The 17,669-nt window shown below is 46.6% G+C and overlaps 2 protein-coding genes across 10 annotated transcripts in view; one reads left to right on the forward strand and one right to left on the reverse strand.

Moving 5' to 3' along the window:
* The first annotated feature begins 350 nt into the window (after positions 1-350).
* On the forward strand, positions 351-2,308 carry LOC139565047 (protein HEXIM1-like). Its single transcript, XM_071385069.1, has one exon. It carries the CDS (start codon positions 718-720, stop codon positions 1,846-1,848), a length of 1,131 nt encoding a protein of 376 aa, XP_071241170.1. The 5' UTR covers positions 351-717; the 3' UTR covers positions 1,849-2,308.
* Positions 2,309-5,099: 2,791 nt separating this feature from the next.
* The window catches only part of LOC139565046 (rho GTPase-activating protein 23-like), a 126,125-nt gene continuing 113,555 nt past the window's right edge, over positions 5,100-17,669 (reverse strand). For all 9 annotated transcript variants that reach the window (XM_071385066.1, XM_071385064.1, XM_071385065.1 and 6 more), the window contains 14 exons: positions 17,322-17,459; positions 15,205-15,513; positions 14,918-14,979; positions 14,682-14,800; positions 14,459-14,577; positions 14,080-14,232; positions 13,721-13,799; positions 13,504-13,577; positions 13,004-13,093; positions 12,697-12,822; positions 12,501-12,542; positions 12,061-12,154; positions 10,389-10,420; positions 5,100-10,145 (listed from right to left, as the gene is read on the reverse strand). In XM_071385066.1, the coding sequence (XP_071241167.1) occupies positions 8,670-10,145; positions 10,389-10,420; positions 12,061-12,154; positions 12,501-12,542; positions 12,697-12,822; positions 13,004-13,093; positions 13,504-13,577; positions 13,721-13,799; positions 14,080-14,232; positions 14,459-14,577; positions 14,682-14,800; positions 14,918-14,979; positions 15,205-15,513; positions 17,322-17,459 (2,913 nt within the window). In that variant the 3' untranslated portion in view covers positions 5,100-8,669. The remainder of the gene's footprint in view (positions 10,146-10,388; positions 10,421-12,060; positions 12,155-12,500; positions 12,543-12,696; positions 12,823-13,003; positions 13,094-13,503; positions 13,578-13,720; positions 13,800-14,079; positions 14,233-14,458; positions 14,578-14,681; positions 14,801-14,917; positions 14,980-15,204; positions 15,514-17,321; positions 17,460-17,669) is intronic.

Raw genomic sequence — 17,669 nt, forward strand, 5'->3', positions numbered from 1 at the left:
TATTTATACATGGTAGCGTCTGAAATAATGCCCCAGACTGCTCTCCTCATGGGACCAATGTGCACTTGATTGACTCTCGGGATAACCAATAGAAATATGATTTAAGCTTAGCAACAGCGAATATGCCATTTTGTCCAATAGCAGAAATGAGAGGATGGTCCTATATCCTAAAGTCTGATTGGCTTAAATGTTCAAAAAATGCCATAGAATTGTGGGTTAGGTAGTTGGGCATGGACGGTCTCGCTAGTAATTTACCTACATTGGAACTACAGTTCCCACAAAACAAGTAGAGTCAAGAAAAGCAGCATGCGCACTTGGCAGTGGTAGAGGTGATATAAAGCCGCGAACTCCTTCTGTAGTAGCATACTGGACGGTCACTGTTGTGGAGATGAAATACGAACTTGAGAAGGACTACGAGTGCTAGCGGCACCGAAATAGTTAACGTTAGTTCGCTAGCTAGCTACAGTCGCTCTGAAGAATCATTCGCGAAGTAACAAGTGTTACCATTCATAACTTTGTTTTAAAGAGTAGCGATAGTGAACGTTTCGAAAGTTAGCTGAACATTTCTTGTCAAGTAAATGTTGCTCATATTAAGACATAGAAACAGTATACTTAGCAAAAGTTATCTAAACATATTTTAATTAACATTTAGCTTAATTCACACAGAGACAACGGTTGACATGTTGTAAGGCGAAAAGCCCACCCGCATACACCAGGATGACAGAACCGAGCATTGAGAAGACCCATCACCTGAAAACTTCAGATACCTCATCAGGTGGGAGAGAAAGAGTTGTGGAGCATCCCCAAACCAATGAGAGACGTGGACTGGAGACTGACGGTAGGGGGCGATATGGAGATAAACAGCAGCAAGCAGAGAGCGAAGGCGGGGTTATCCCTTCAGACAAGTTGTGGCAAATGCAAGGCGGACAGAGGGAGGTGTGCCCTAGATTCGTTGCCGGAAATGCACTTCCTAAGTGCCCAGCAGCAACACAGCCTTGCCAGGAACCAGGAGCAGATGCAGCCGGGGAAGGTGGCCTCGTAGCCCACGGAAATAGTGGAGATGGACCGCACGAGGAGACCCTGAGTCAAGTGCAAGGCGAGTGTGGGAAAAGAAGCGACTCTGGCTCTCCGGGCGTCGGGGCAGCTGTAGATGCGCGCCAGGGCAAGAAGAAACACAGGCGCCGACCATCCAAAAAGAAGCGTCAATGGAAGCCCTATTTTAAACTGTCTTGGGAAGAAAAGAAAAAGCTTGACGAGCGAGAGACAGAACGAGCGTCCCGAGTGAGAGCAGAGATGTTCGCTAAGGGGTTGCCCGTTGCCCCCTACAATACAACGCAGTTCCTTATGGATGAACACGACCGAGAGGAACCGGATCTGAATACCGAAAGTGGGCCCCGACGTCAGTTGGGGACTGGTGCTCGCCCAGAGGACACCGCAAGTGAGGACGACCTTTTCGATATGGAGGAGGAGGAGGACTATGGCAGCGGTGGTGGCAGCGACGGCATCGGGAGGCCTGGAAACGCAGGTGGGGAGTTTCTTCAGAGAGACTTTTCTGAGACCTACGAGAAATACCACATCGAAAGTCTTCAAAACATGTCCAAGCAAGAGCTGGTTCAAGAATACCTGGAGCTGGAAAAGTGCATGTCCCGTCTGGAGGAAGAGAACACCCGGTTGCGACGCGCAGCCAACCCGGACATCACAAATGATAGCCAGGTGCCCCAGTCGGATTCGGCGCGGATCAGAGAATTGGAGGTTGAATTGGAGAGACTGAGGGCGCAGAACAGTGAGCAACGTCCGCATAACCAGCAGAGCAAGGAGCGGGAGCAGATTGTCACATTAGGTGACTAGAAATGGATAGAACCAGGTAAAATGTGGAGACTGAACGGGACTTTAAAAAAATTGTCAGCAGTTTTATGAAATCGTTTGTTAACTCGACGGTTCAGTGACAGTCCGTAAAATTGCATTGCAATACTTTATCTTTTGTTTTCTATTTGGACTGTAAAGGCGCCTGTTTAAACTTTTTCAATAAGTAATGTGTATATATTTAAAATAATTATTTTCTTTTTTATAAAGAGAATGTATTTGGAAATACGTTTTTGTTTTCCTGGTATGCATGCATTAAAGTACTCTATCCCACAATTTGTTAAATGAGCAGGACATGTTTGTCTAAATTTAACATTTGTCAAACAAAGCTTCTTTCGAGAATTTCAAATAACTTTGCCACAATTAAATGTGTAAATTAACATGTACACAAACATTATTTCGTTTTTTTTGTAGGGGGTAAATAAAGATTTTTGCCTGATATCAACATAAGTGTTTGGCTATTATCTGCAAGCCATTTTACAGCTATTGACTTAGATAATTTTCTTTCCACTATTTAGGCAGATGTAAAGTGATGGAATATGCTCAATAGCCTAGTTTTTCAGATTCATTCAGATGTGTCCTTACTATCCTACTCTATTCTTAGATGAGCCACTACCAAATCAGGTAAGTTTTAACTGCTTCACTCATGACTGATGGCCACTATAGAGATCATATGCAGGTTGCATAATGTAACCCTTGATAAAAAAAAATGTATATATATATATATATATATATATATTTTTTTTTAAATGCTTAGAGTTTACAGTACATAGCCATATGCAGGGTTGGGGAGTAACTGATTACAAAAAACACTGCAATAAGATTAGAGATACTTTTGATAAAGTAGACATCTACTTGTTTTAAATAAAGGATGTTTGTGAAAACATATTTTTAGTTTTCTCAATGACATTCAATTCAGCATTGGGGGAAAAAAGGTGCAAGTTAAAGTTTGTTACACCTGAGCGAGTCTGACCACAAGTCAGAGACCACTATGATGATCACACCAAATGCGTTCGATAGCTCCTTTTAGTCTTATTCTAATTGAGGGGAAAGTAATCAGATTAAGTTACTAAATTTGGGTAATCCAAAAGTTACGTTATTGATTACAATGTTGGCCAGGTAACTAGTAATAGATTACATTTAGAAAGTATTTTCATTTAACTAGGCAAGTCAGTTAAGAACAAATTCTTATTTACAATCACGGCCTACCCCGGAGGACGCTGGGCCAATTGTGTGCCGCCCAATCACGACCGGTTGTGATACAGCCTGGAATCAAACCAGGGACTGTACCCAACCCTGGATATATGTCTCCAGCTGTAGCTGATGGTTTTGTGAGGTCTCACGACTTGACATGATATCCTTACAAAAGCTATTTTGTACTCCAAAGCTCATTAGGTCACCTCTTGACCTGTCTCAGTGGTATGTGAAATGGACCTAATGGTGCAGGCTAAAGCTCATCGAGCAGATGACTCCAACTTGCTAAAATAGTCTTTCTAAACAAGGCATGGGTCCTATTGGAGTTGCACACCTACTTCCATGGTATAATTTGGGGTATGGAATTTATTGGGCCAAGGGTGTTCAATGAATGTCAGGGGAGAACTCTTGTCACTTTTTCATTACTGTCATTACATTTTGTGACTACTCATAAAATGAGATTGAATTCAATGTGAATGTTAAGCCTACCATTCATACTGTTCTTATGGAATAGTATACAGCTAAATAGTGTGAAAATAGGTATAGTTCACACAAATTACATTGGCTTTCCTACCCTGTAAGTAGTCTATGGACAAGGTATGACATAAATCAATGCTTTGTTTACCTGGCTACTGTTTCCAAACGTTTGTGGCACAAATCCAATGCAAGTCAATGATATTAGCATGTTTTGTTCTTCAGGTCCAAATCATTCTAAAGGATCCAACATTGAGTGTTGCTCAATTAAGTTACTTATGTATTAAACAGTGGCCAGGTAAAACAAACCAATGCATGGATTTCTGCCATACCTTGTCCATGGATTTATAGGGTAAGGAAACCAATATGTAATTCTGTAATTTCGGTGAACTATCCCTTTAAAGAGAGGAAAGCTAATAATGAAAAATAGATAAGCAACGCTGACCCATTTAGTTTGGTTCCAGACTCAGATATGTTGTCAACATTGACACAAAGTTGCAAATAAACTTCTGTCAATATATTTATTCCAAAATGATACATTTTATGCATGTTTAAACTATGATTAAATACCAAGATTCCAGTGATAAATTGTTCTTGGATTAAGAAATGATTTAACTCAAGCGTTTCTCGTGCCGTATTTGGAATCCACAGATTTTCCTGAGCTCCTCTTTCGACGTTGTCTTGATCCTAATGTCTCGAGCTCATACTGGCAGCCATTTGGCTGTAGCTAATCATTTTGATTTCAGTGAGGGCTACACGATAATAAGGAGTATGACGTTTATTTCCTTTTCATGCTTAGTTTCCAACCGTATGCATTTGAAAAATATAGCCGTGGTTCAAAGTGGGCTGTGGGCAGAGCACATAAAATCGCTTAACCAGCTAGTGCAGTTGGTGCTTAGATTGCTAATTGTTAACGTCCCTCTGTTTAAAACGCAGGTTAGGTAACTAGCTATATGGCTGGTCAAAATATGCATTTATTTATCAAGCTAGGCCAGCTAGCAAGCTAACGATTTCCTTGTTTTTAGCAAGACTTTGCTAACTTGTTAGATAGCTAGGTTTAACGCAGATTTAAACATTTAAATTTCCCAAATCAAACGTGGTTTACCGACATACAATACAAAACTAAATGTATGCAAGACTTTAGGAATCTTAATTGAATGTAGTGATATAATTTGCACCAATTTCTAGTTGTCAGGTCCTCCCTGGGTGCAGGCAAAACGCATGTAGGGAAGTGTGGTGCAAGATTGAGTGCTCTACAGCAGAATAATTATGGGTAATGTAGTTCCAAGATGCATCTGTGAATTGCGCCGCTAGAGGGATACTGTTAAAAAAGTACAGTATTTTTTTATTGTGGTGCAGGATGCGTTGGGTGGATGCCAATCAGTGGTGTCACAAACCTGGTTCCACTTTTTTTGTTTGGGAATTCATTTTGTTCATGTGGACTGACATCCTTCCCCATTTCAATGACATATCTGAAACTTTTGCCTAGAATGACGCATGTCAGCAATGACCACAGAATACTATTGACATTAAACATTCACAAAACTTTCAAGCAACTGAAAAAAATATATTTTTAAAACGTAATTCTGTTTATTTACATCATATAACCTTGCTTTGAAGCAAAAAGCCATCGAATGAAATGGTTCCAGGTGGATAACCTTTAGTCAGTCCATTTTCTTATAAGATTGTTTACTCAAAGCAATTCAAAATGTACTTTACACAATACAATATGTTACATATCAAGACAATATGTACAAAATATTATCAGACATAATAACAAACATAAGGTATATCACATTTCAAGCAACGGACAGCTAAACACACATTGAGTGTTGTCAGAATGTTCTACAATGTTTCTATTTATCTTTTCGAGGAAGGCATGAGCAGTTTGGTTCAGCTCTGTTAAGCTCAGCTGTATGTCTCCTATTGACTGACAGTTTAAATTTATACAGTTAGTTCATCAAACAAAATCTAATGCAAATGAGTTGGTACTATATTCCCATGTTCTAGGTATTGATTACCCTTACTTAGAGCTTGTTATGTGTACCATACAAAACACTGTCCACGTGAAAGAACCTCTGTGTGCGAGAAAAGCAGGTGAGAGCACTATACTTCCCTTCTCCTTGCAGCATCAGGTATTCTGCTGTTTGTTAGTGCTTGTTAGATGCAAACAGACTGCATAGACAAGTCCTTGGCCAGACACAGTGTTGCTATTAATGGCCTCCCAGAGAGGCTGCTCGTATGTATGATACATGTCTTTGGGTCAGCGGCTAAGATGTAAGCACAGCAACGAGAAAATAATGGATTCAGTCTGGCTTATGACTAGATGTGAAGGTTGAAGCTTTTGGCTTTGAGAGTCTGGAATAATGAGGGTTAATGCGGAGGTGAGGACTGACCATGGCACTCACTGCAGAACAAAAACACTCCAGAAATCAGGCACTTGTAAGGCAACTCTTGACGTAAGACAAAAAATCTTGTCAGGCAAACCAAAGAATAAGTCCCATATGACATTGGTTGAGGAACAGTTAATAAAGACTATTTGGGAAATGGAAACTCATCTTGGACCATGGCCAAGAGAATGGTATGCAAGTCGAGAAACACAGCAGACCCCAAAATGGCTACTCATGGTAACCACATTTCTGCAATCAGTCATTTGTATCCAGGAATTCTGAAGCACCCCACTCGCAGTGGTCATTCACTTGAGTCTAACCGTATGGAAATGTAATATGTGGCATGAAAAATCATGCGCAGGCGGTATAATACTAAAAATATTCCTGATAATATAACAAATAAAATATAATTGACAGACTATACAAAATGTAACTTTGTGTGTACATGCAGGTTGCATTTATAACCCTTGACGTTTAACGGCATGTTGTCAATATTCTGCGCTTTCTCTGTCACCCATAAAATGAAAGCAAATGTTTACTCTGGTACACATAGGCGGGTTTGGTAAAGCAAATTATTACCAACTAATACTTAATCCAATTGAAAAGACAGTTATGATAGTTGATGCGAGTACAGTATGTGACCGTTCTTTGATAAGAGCTGAGATGCATACAAACATTATTCAGACTTAAATTAGGTTATGGTAGATAAAGCCCTGCTTGCTGCAAAATAAGATTGTATTGTAAAGTAAAGTATTGTCAGCACAAGGTAGATAGTAGGGGGAGAGTACATTGCTTTCTTCAAATGCGGAAATGGATGCTATCCAGCCATGAAATGGATAGGCATTTCAACGGCCAGAACTAAGGATTTTGACTGGAGAATTTTAATGTTGGATGAGTTATTCTATCTTTGCTAAATGAGAGAACGTAGTTCTGCATAGTACTGTGAGTCACAGAGAAAGGCCATCTATGAGGAAACAAGGAACAGGAATTAAGTCAGGTTTAGGATGTTTCTTATTTTGTTTTGTTTTAAAAACAGGTATACCCCAGAAGTCAAATCACAATAAAAGTACTTATTCTTTTCATACAAAAAAATATATATAATATATACTGTATATAAAACAAAAAATAATATATTAAGAGGAACATTTCAAGTAACATCTTGAAGGAAATGATGGTGCACCTGTGTGCACTTATGTAAACCATTAAAAAGAAACAAAAACAAATAATGATAACGTAATAATATATATATTTACAAGGTTAACTTAACAAGGCTTTGTACAAATGTTACAAAATAGTTCAACACACAAACACCTGCACACTCAAACATACTCACGGGTATTGTCAGGCAAACACACATATGTACAGACAGACAAACATCTGGGTTACAGACCACTACTGCTGTGTGAGCATGTGTGTGTGTGAGAGTTATGTTATTTATGTGTGTTGGCAACTAGAGGAGTGTTAGAGTCAGTTGTTCTGTGGTTGTCACAGTAACAGAATATTAAGGAAGACTGATATAGAAGTCAGTGCTGGTGCCAAAGGTCAGACAGCGTTCTCCCTCAAAACTCACATTCCGCCTCAGCTAGTGTGTCTGTGTGTGTGTTTGTGAGAAAGACAGAGAGAGAGCCCACAGCCCTGTTGAAAGTGTCACTCTGTGAGGAACCCTGGGTAGGCTTCGTTTGGCATGCTCTTCCCTGTGCACTGGGAGAGGACAGCCCACTTCCTGTGTCAGACAGGAAGCAACAGAGAGGACAGGAAGGATCCTAGTATTCAGTAACACACTGTCTGTCTGCTGCCTGCATGAGGGCGAGTTCTTGGCTTTGACATCGAGATGAGGTCTGTCTGTCTGTCTGTCTGTCTGTCTGCTGCCTGCATGAGGGCGAGTTCTTGGCTTTGACATCGAGATGAGGTCTGTCTGTCTGTCTGTCTGTCTGTCTGTCTGTCTGTCTGTCTGTCTGTCTGTCTGCTGCCTGCATGAGGGCGAGTTCTTGGCTTTGACATCGAGATGAGGTCTGTCTGTCTGTCTGTCTGTCTGTCTGCTGCCTGCATGAGGGCGAGTTCTTGGCTTTGACATCGAGATGAGGTCTGTCTGTCTGTCTGTCTGTCTGTCTGTCTGTCTGTCTGTCTGTCTGTCTGTCTGTCTGTCTGTCTGTCTGCTGCCTGCATGAGGGCGAGTTCTTGGCTTTGACATCGAGATGAGGTCTGTCTGTCTGTCTGTCTGTCTGCTGCCTGCATGAGGGCGAGTTCTTGGCTTTGACATCGAGATGAGGTCTGTCTGTCTGTCTGTCTGTCTGTCTGTCTGTCTGTCTGTCTGTCTGTCTGTCTGTCTGTCTGTCTGTCTGTCTGTCTGTCTGTCTGTCTGTCTGTCTGTCTGTCTGTCTGTCTGTCTGTCTGTCTGTCCCATTGCAGTTTAGCAGTATTTTATTTTTTATTTAAAACACACAAACAAAAAAAAAAGCTTTGGCAAATACTGGAATTCCCTTTGCCATGCAAACGGAGCTGAAACAAATGAAAAGGGAGCGTGAGTAGACTGGAGGCCGAAAACTGTTGTCAGACCTGTCATAAGACCCCTTGTGTCTGTCTGTGGCTCTGCTGTCCACTACTCACTGCCATCATGCAACTGACCTGGGGTCAGCACTATCTGACCCTCTGAGACAGTAGCCCTGGCTCAGCAGCTCAGGGGAGGGAGACTTTGAGAGGGAGGCCAGAGGCCTTGTAATTTACAGGCCTATCAGTCTCTGTCCATAGTTACAGGTACTGATGGAACCTGGAGGCTGGTGCGCGGGTGGCGGGGGGATTCTGGCCCAGGGGAAGAGGATGTCTTGGGTCAAGCTCCTGGGGGTCGAGGGGTGACCCCTGTGGTTTGGATGTGGCCGGCGACATGGGGAACACGTTGGTGGCTAGCGCAGGCCTCTTGTCGCCCGTCTCGGTAGGTGAGACCACCACAGTGTGTCTTCTCCAGGCCCGTCTCTTCCTCCTCGTCTCCGGGGAGAGTGGCTTCCTCAGCCCCACGATACGCAGGTCATCAGCCGAGCCCAGCAGGCGCGCACGCACCTGGTCAGCCAGAGACCCTCGCCCCTGACCCTGCCCTGTCCCGCTGGGGGTGAAAGAGGCAGCCTCGCTGGGCGGCAGGGATTCTTTGGGTCGGGCTGGACGTAGGCTCTCCTGGCTGCTCCCTGTGGAAGGGTTGGTCCTGGATCGGTCCCTCTGGGCCCCTGGTGCCCCAGCTCCCTCCTCCTCTCCTGAAGGCACAGGGAGGTCCAGCAGGTCCAGAGAACGAGCCTTGGTCTTCCCTCTGTCCTTTAGCTTCTTCCTGGCCAGCGTGTCACACTGGATCAGCTTGTGGGAGTTGAAGGAGGGCCGGGAGTGCAGTCTGTGGGTGGTGGAGGACGACGAGAAGGAGGAGGAGGAGGGGGTGGTGGATCGCGCCCCACCCTCGCTCCTCTCCCCAGGGTCCTGGATGTGTGTGGAGGGGGTGGGGGTGGTGTGCTGGGGTGTGGCGGAGATAGGGTGGGGTTTGTAGTGTGTGTAGAGGAAGCTTCGTTGTGCTGCCGTGGGGGGCTGTGTGGGGGTAGGGGGTGTGAGGGTGTGTGTAATGGATGCAGGGGGGTGTTTCTCAGGTCTCTCCTGGGTAAGGGAGCGCGAGGCGAATCCGCTCTCGTTGTCCGTCTCGCTCACCAGCTCGCTTTGCTCGTCGTCAGCTTCATCGCACCGTCCCTCAGACGCCAGGCTCCGCCCCAGTGTGGAGAGGGTGGAGTAACCGGAGACGATAGAGCGAGCGTCCTCTGGCCCCCGCCACGCCCTGCCCTTCACCTCCGCCGTCACCGCCTCTTCCTCAGGGAGCAGCATCACCGTCTGCCCTGCTTTCTCTTTCTCACCACCGCACGGCATGCTGGGAACTACCACCTCTTTTACCTCCACCTGCACTCTCACTCTCTCTACTACAGACTCTTCTTCTTCTTCCTCCTCCTCATCATCTTCCTCCTCCTCTCCCTCTGCTCGTGGGGCGGTGTCTGCTCCTGCCACCACCAGCCCCGCCTCTTCTCCCTCCTCCGCCCCCAGGTGGCTGGCTTTGATTGGCTCGTGCTCCGAGTCGTCGTCTGTGCTGCTGCCCACGATGCGGCCGTTGTGGCGATTCCTGCGCTTGCGTCCGGTGACGGCGGACATGATGGACAGGGTCAGAAAGTCCTTGGCAGTGAGGTCTCGCTTTGACCCCCACGACCCCTGAGGCAAAACAAAGTCACATAGGTCAAAGGTCGGATGATTTACACAACCTCAACCATAACTAGATAGTGTGCAGAACATTTCTGTGACTTGCTTCAGCTCTTTGAAAGTATTTTTATGGTCGTGAAGAAGATTGTTTTATGTCTGTGAAACTGTGCCCAGTTTCTGCTATCTGCGTAATATGAGTGGCCAGAAGTTCAATAACAAGCGTAGAACAGCATAGTTGGCTGTCCGAGGCCTTACCTTAGATTTAGCTGAGTCACTGTTGGTTGAGTCTAAGAGAGGACAAAGAGAGAGGATCAGAGGAGAAAGGTACACTGTAAAGCTGGTCTGTGTTACATGGGAGGGGAGGAGGAGCGTGAATGGCAGTGAAGGGGGGGCACAGAGCTGCCGCTCAGAAAACAATAAACCTTTCTGTTATCTAGCTAGCTAGAGCTTTTAAAACACACCATTTCGACACTGTTATAACACAGGAAATATGACTGCTCTAATGTAACACGAATCCAAGGAGTAGAGAGCTGTGATTCCTCTGTGCCTACCTTCTACCCTTCACCTTCCCCTGGGGAACAGAACCACACAGACACTGGTCACACACCATTAACACACAGGACAACGTGTCATCACTAACCACCGATTGTCATGGAGTTGATCAAACTGACTGGTATGTGATCAGGGTTGTTGGAGAGAGGGGCGAGGGTGGGGAAAAACAACAGCATTAAGGAATCGCAGCACACACTGATGACATCACGGCAAACACTGATGACATCAACCGGTGAAGGAAGCGTCGGGGAGGAGGGAAGGCAGAATACAAGGTTGAGTAAAGGGTTTTTCAATCACCACACACTTGGTCACACCACCTCGCGCACACGCCCTCGCCCACACACTCGCTCTCACACACACACACTCGCTCTCACTCACACGCTCTCACTCACACGCTCTCACACACACGCTCTCACACACACGCTCTCACACACACGCTCTCACACACACGCTCTCACACACACACACGCACGCACGCACGCACGCACGCACACACACACACACACACACACACACACACACACACACACACACACACACACACACACACACACACACACACACACACACACACACACACACACACACACACACACACACACACACTAAAACCCCAGAGTAACACATGAGAGGGCCCATAGAGAATGAGTGGAGCAGGTGAGGTAGACAGGACAGACAGATGGACAGACCACTGTAGAGGGGCTTTCTCTCTCAGTGGCAGAGTACACAAAGTCATTAATGACAGTGCAGGGTTGTCCTCACACACACCTCCTGCCTTAGTCAAGCTGACACAGAGGGAGCCGAGAGCAACTTCCTCTGAAGATGGTGACACATAGCAAACACACCCACCCACCTTTCACTAACAAACACCATCACACCAAAACTCACTATTTCTCACGCTCGCACATACACACACACACACACACACACACACACACACACACACACACACACACACACACACACACACACACACACACACACACACACACACAGGAATTGGCAGGGGAAATCCCATCCTACCGCAGTGGCTGCTCCACAGGCTCAGCTAAGAGAGGGATGCAGCGATGTAGAAGAGAAAGTGACAGATGAGTAATAAAGAAGAAAAGAAAACCAGGTGAGAGGAAAGAAGCACAGTCTAGTGATCAAATCAGGAAAGGGAGAAACTCGGCAAGGGCAAATCATTTCAAATGTATGTCATGCCTATTTCCTGATTGCATGGGATTGGTTCAACTGTGTGGCTGTCAATAATGATTGCCAGTCACTGATTGGCCAGTTTGGCCACAGTATGAACCGTGATTGGTCTGCACAGGCTGTCAGTAGCTCAGTGCAGGTTGTGACTGGTGCATTTGGGCAGTGGTGGGCGGGCCCTCACCTGCCGCCTCCCCGAGCAGAGCGGTCCTGCCAATGTTGGAGAGCAAGTGGTCGATATTGGGGGCAGGCACCAGGTCCTTCGTGTCTACTGGAGTCTGAAGGGGAGAAAGGCATCGAGTCATAAACAACACATGAACACTGGATTTAAGTCCTGCATCCGAATCGGTGACTGTGTCCCAAATGGCAACCGTTTCTCCATATAATGTGCTATTCTTCCCCGGCCCATAGGGCTCTGGTAAAAAGTAGTGCACTACGAAGGGAATAGGGTGCAATATGACACATAGATCCGATATACTGTGTCATATCACATCCCCTGACTTGCAGGATTCTATTTGGGCCGTTTGCTGGAGCAGATGACACAGTGAGCTCCAACATGACCGGGTGAACTGAACTGCTGTCCCCACATAGTTCCCACAGTTTGCACAGTAAGTCCCACTGTACCTTCTCATCCTTGTCCAGGTCCTCACTGAAAAACCAGAGATACTGTGGGAGGAAACAGAGAGCGAGAGAGGAGACAGAGAGAAAGAAGAGATGTGTGAGAAGATATTCCGACAGGGTAGCGCCAGCTCATTGGAGGAGAGTTAACACGAAGCAAGTGAACAGGTCTGTCATTGGTTGGGATTAGAGGGTCACTCACATGTTGGATGAGCGTCTCTACTATCTTGTAGCGGTCAGGCATGTGAGTCACCATGTCTGTCATGTTGTCTTCAGACGTCCGCACCAGCGTGGGCCCGAACACCAGGGCCAAGTTACGAGGTTCCATCTACACGCACACAGAAACAATACATCTCATTATAAACCAGTCTTCCTTAATCGTCCGTTGCTGTGACGACCACATGTTAACACATCCGAACTGTAACACTGTAAAAAGTCGGGAGCCATTTGGGACGCAAGCCCTATAATAACCCGTTCACGTTAAAGCACCACGATAACAGTATCCGAACCTTGTTTTTCTCACAGTGGTCAGCTACCGTCTTCAGATGGCCAACCAGGAACTTAAGAGTGTGGTAGTAATGGTCCGGTAAGTCACGGATCTAAAGAAAGAAAGAAAGAACGAGAGAGAGAGAGAGAGAGAGAGAGAGAGAGAGAGAGAGAGAGAGAGAGAGAGAGAGAGAGAGAGAGAGAGAGAGAGAGAGAGAGAGAGAGAGAGAGAGAGAGAGAGAGAGAGAGAGAGAGAGAGAGAGAGAGAGAGAGTTAGAGAGAGAGAGAGAGAGAGAGAGAGTTAGAGAGAGAGAGAGAGAGAGAGAGAGAGAGAGAGAGAGAGAGTTAGAGAGAGAGAGAGAGAGAGAGAGAGAGAGAGAGAGAGAGAGAGAGAGAGAGAGAAATATCTCAACACTTCTGAGTATCCTGTGTAATCTGTTAGCCTTTGAACATATAATCATTCCAGGGAAAGACTATACCGGATATGCCAATAGAAGAACACGCTCAGACAACGTTCACATACCAGTTTTTTCATGGTCTTTAGCCGGTCCCCGGCATTCTCCATCCGGTTAGCGTCAATGAAGTCATTGTACTTATCTGTGAGGATGAGAGTAATATACATAGTTACAGTACATTAAAATAGAGTACTAACTACCATTCAACTGTAACTGTAAAAAGGAGGATGAATGTGAGCTGATTCATGCCTTTACTGACGGTTCATTTAACAAAACGGGACTCACCATCAGTGAAGAGGGGCTCCGGAAGTTTCCTGAAGAAAGACTTGAGCAAGCTGCTGATCACGTTCAGGTCCTGCCATTTCTGTGAAGAGGTAAGAACAGGTAGAGAGAGAGAGTTCAAAGGCAATACTAAAAGGCCTTTAGAGACACGTTGGATAGAATAGTTGACGGACAAATCATCCTTTACCTTTGCTGAACACTTGTATACCCCACTGATGCTGTTTAACACCATCCCACAGATGACTAAATATACTGTGTCTATCTAACCCAGTCACGGTGTACCGTGCCTATTGCTTACTGTACGTTAGGTTGTGTATGTGTGTGTGTGTGTGTGTGTGCGACTGGGTTCCTGCTCTGCTCACCTCCTCTGCAGGGTTGATGTCCGACCCCTTGTTGAGCTGGTCCTGAAGGCTGGACACCACTGCGTTGTTCCCTGGGACCCTGTAGATGCCGGTGTACTCCAGACCCATCTCCTCCACCAGCCCACAGCAGATCTCCACGATCATAGGGATGAACTGGGAGGACAGACAGACAGACAGAGAGGGGAGGGTCGGACAGGAGTGGACCCATATACCTTACCAGCACACAGATACATCATAGTAAACAGTAGACACACACTGACCAATACATGTCCATATGCCATTCGTTTTCAGTGAATACTTTAACAGGGCATATAAACACACACAGAATGATACATTTACAGTATATGATTAGATTAGAGGAAGGGAGGCTCTGGCTGACCTTGTTGTTGGCGGCCGGCTGGCAGTCTTCTAGCCGCACTCCAAAAGCCTTGGGCCCTGACTTCTTGGACTTCTTCATGATGTTGATCCCCCATGGCGACTTAGGGGGGCTGCTCTCATCTGGGGACCGACAGAGGGACAGCGAGTCAGACAGTCAGACAGACACAGAGTCAGAGCAAACATCCATCTGGAATGACCACTGCTGGTTGGTTCCTGTCTCTGACCTTTGCCCTCAGGTTTGGGTGAGCGCGGCGCCCCGGCAGCGTTCTCCATCTTGGCCAGCAGGAAGGAAGGCTTGGCACGGGACACCCTGGGCGAGGAGTCCGGCTTGTTGCCTGTTGGACTGGAGGCAGGGAGAGAGAGAGAGAAGACTGTTACAAACTGACTCTACCGGCCAATGACAAGCAAAATGGATGTACCAAACACTACTGCTGTATAGTGACAGGTATGTGTCCCTCACCTCTGTTTCCTGTAGTCATTGAGCTTCTTACTGATCAGAGCCTGTCTTGAGAATCCCAGCTCCTGAGACAAACACACAGTCCACTCCCTCATCAATACAGCCTTACACTGTAGCAACACCAGTGAAGAAAGGTGACATGTACAACAATGTTAAAGGAGATACATAAATAGAAGGCAGTGTGTGACATAAGATATGAGGGTTCTAGGGTCAGAGTTGAGAGGGTTCTAGGGTCAGAGTTGAGAGGTGAGAGGTCAGTTGAGAGGTGAGAGTGGTGCCCTCTGACCCACCTCATTGTCGGTCTTGCTGTTCTCACTGATGACCTTGATCCAGTCCAGCATGTCCTCTCTGTCCTCGGCCTGCAGCAGATACTCACAAAAGTCCTGAGTGGTCAGGCGCAGCGCGTGCTTACGCTTGGTCTCGCTGTACGCTATGTCCACCAGGCAGCCCCGGATGCTGATTGGCTGCTCCTCGTCGGCATCGCCTCCCAGAGTGGCGCCCCGCAGGACCGCCTCCCGCTTGTCCTTGTAGAGGAAGAGCGAGTGGGAGCGCAACACCGAGAAGACCCGCCTCCACGGACGCATGCCGCTGCCCACCTTCTGCAACACAGAACGGAATGGAGAGAGTGAGAGAGAGAGGACAGAGAGAGAGGAAATGGAGTGAGAGACAGAGAGGACAGAGAGAGAGGAAATGGAGTGAGAGAGGGAAAGGACAGAGAGGGAAGAAATGGAGTGAGAGAGAGAAAGGACAGAGCGAGAGGAAATGGAGTGAGAGAGGGAAAGGACAGAGAGGGAAGAAATGGAGTGAGAGAGAGAAAGGACAGAGCGAGAGGAAATGGAGTGAGAGACAGAGGAAAGAGAGAGAGGAAATGGAGTGAGAGAGGACAGAGAGGGAAGAAATGGAGTGAGAGAGGACAGAGAGGGAAGAAATGGAGTGAGAGACAGAAAGAACAGAGAGGTTAGAAATAGAGTGAGAGACAGAGAGGACAGAGAGAGAAGAAATGGAGTGAGAGAGAGAAAGGACAGAGAGGGAAGAAATGGAGTGAGAGACAGAGAGGACAGAGAGAGAGGAAATGGAGTGAGAGACAGAGAGGACAGAGAGAGAGGAAATGGAGTGAGAGACAGAGAGGACAGAGAGAGAAGAAATGGAGTGAGAGAGGAAAGGACAGAGAGGGAAGAAATGGAGTGAGAGACAGAGAGGACAGAGAGAGAGGAAATGGAGTGAGAGACAGAGAGGACAGAGAGAGAGGAAATGGAGTGAGAGACAGAGAGGACAGAGAGAGGGGAAATGGAGTGAGAGAGAGAAAGGACAGAGAGAGAAGAAATGGAGTGAGAGAGAGAAAGGACAGAGAGAGAGGAAATGGGGTGAGAGAGAGAGAGGACAGAGAGAGGGGAAATGGAGTGAGAGACAGAAAGGACAGAGAGAGGAAATGGAGTGAGAGAGGGAAAGGACAGAGAGGGAAGAAATGGAGTGAGTGAGAGAAAGGACAGAGCGAGAGGAAATGGAGTGAGAGGGGGAAAGGACAGAGAGGGAAGAAATGGAGTGAGAGAGAGAAAGGACAGAGCGAGAGGAAATGGAGTGAGAGACAGAGGAAAGAGAGAGAGGAAATGGAGTGAGAGAGGACAGAGAGGGAAGAAATGGAGTGAGAGAGGGAAAGGACAGAGAGGGAAGAAATGGAGTGAGAGAGAGAAAGGACAGAGCGAGAGGAAATGGAGTGAGAGACAGAGGAAAGAGAGAGAGGAAATGGAGTGAGAGAGGACAGAGAGGGAAGAAATGGAGTGAGAGAGGACAGAGAGGGAAGAAATGGGGTGAGAGAGAGAGAGGACAGAGAGAGGGGAAATGGAGTGAGAGACAGAAAGGACAGAGAGAGGAAATGGAGTGAGAGACAGAGAGGACAGAGAGGGAAGAAATGGAGTGAGAGACAGAGAGGACAGAGAGAGAAGAAATGGAGTGAGAGACAGAGAGGACAGAGAGAGGGGAAAGGGAGTGAGAGACAGAAAGGACAGAGAGAGGAAATGGAGTGAGAGACAGAGAGGACAGAGAGGGAAGAAATGGAGTGAGAGACAGAAAGGACAGAGAGAGGAAATGGAGTGAGAGACAGAGAGGACAGAGAGGGAAGAAATGGAGTGAGAGACAGAGAGGACAGAGAGAGGGGAAATGGAGTGAGAGAGAGAAAGGACAGAGAGAGAAGAAATGGAGTGAGAGAGAGAAAGGACAGAGAGAGGAAATGGGGTGAGAGAGAGAGAGGACAGAGAGAGGGGAAATGGAGTGAGAGACAGAAAGGACAGAGAGAGAAGAAATGGAGTGAGAGACAGAGAGGACAGAGAGAGAGAAAATGGCTCATTAAACTGCAGTAGGTCCTATTCCTTTACTCGTTCTTTCTTTCTTTCTCCTCCCTCTCTCTCACCTTGCCCTTCTCCGTGAGGATCTGTTTGTAGTGCAGCCACCCCTCTCTCCATATGTCACTGTAGCTGATACTGCCCAGCTCTGAGGTGGAGTGGCGTTTGGAGCGCACCTCATCCGCTGCCCCCAGACTGTCCAGAGACTAACACACACACACACACACACACACACACACACACACACACACACACACACACACACACACACACACACACACACACACACACACACACACACACACACACACACACACACACACACACACACACACACACACACACACACACACACACACACAGGGTCAAAAGTTACACACCACTCCACAACAGGTTTTTAGGATAAACACACTGAA

This window comes from Salvelinus alpinus, chromosome 36, assembly GCF_045679555.1.
Source record: "Salvelinus alpinus chromosome 36, SLU_Salpinus.1, whole genome shotgun sequence".
Taxonomy (NCBI): Eukaryota; Metazoa; Chordata; class Actinopteri; order Salmoniformes; family Salmonidae; genus Salvelinus; species Salvelinus alpinus.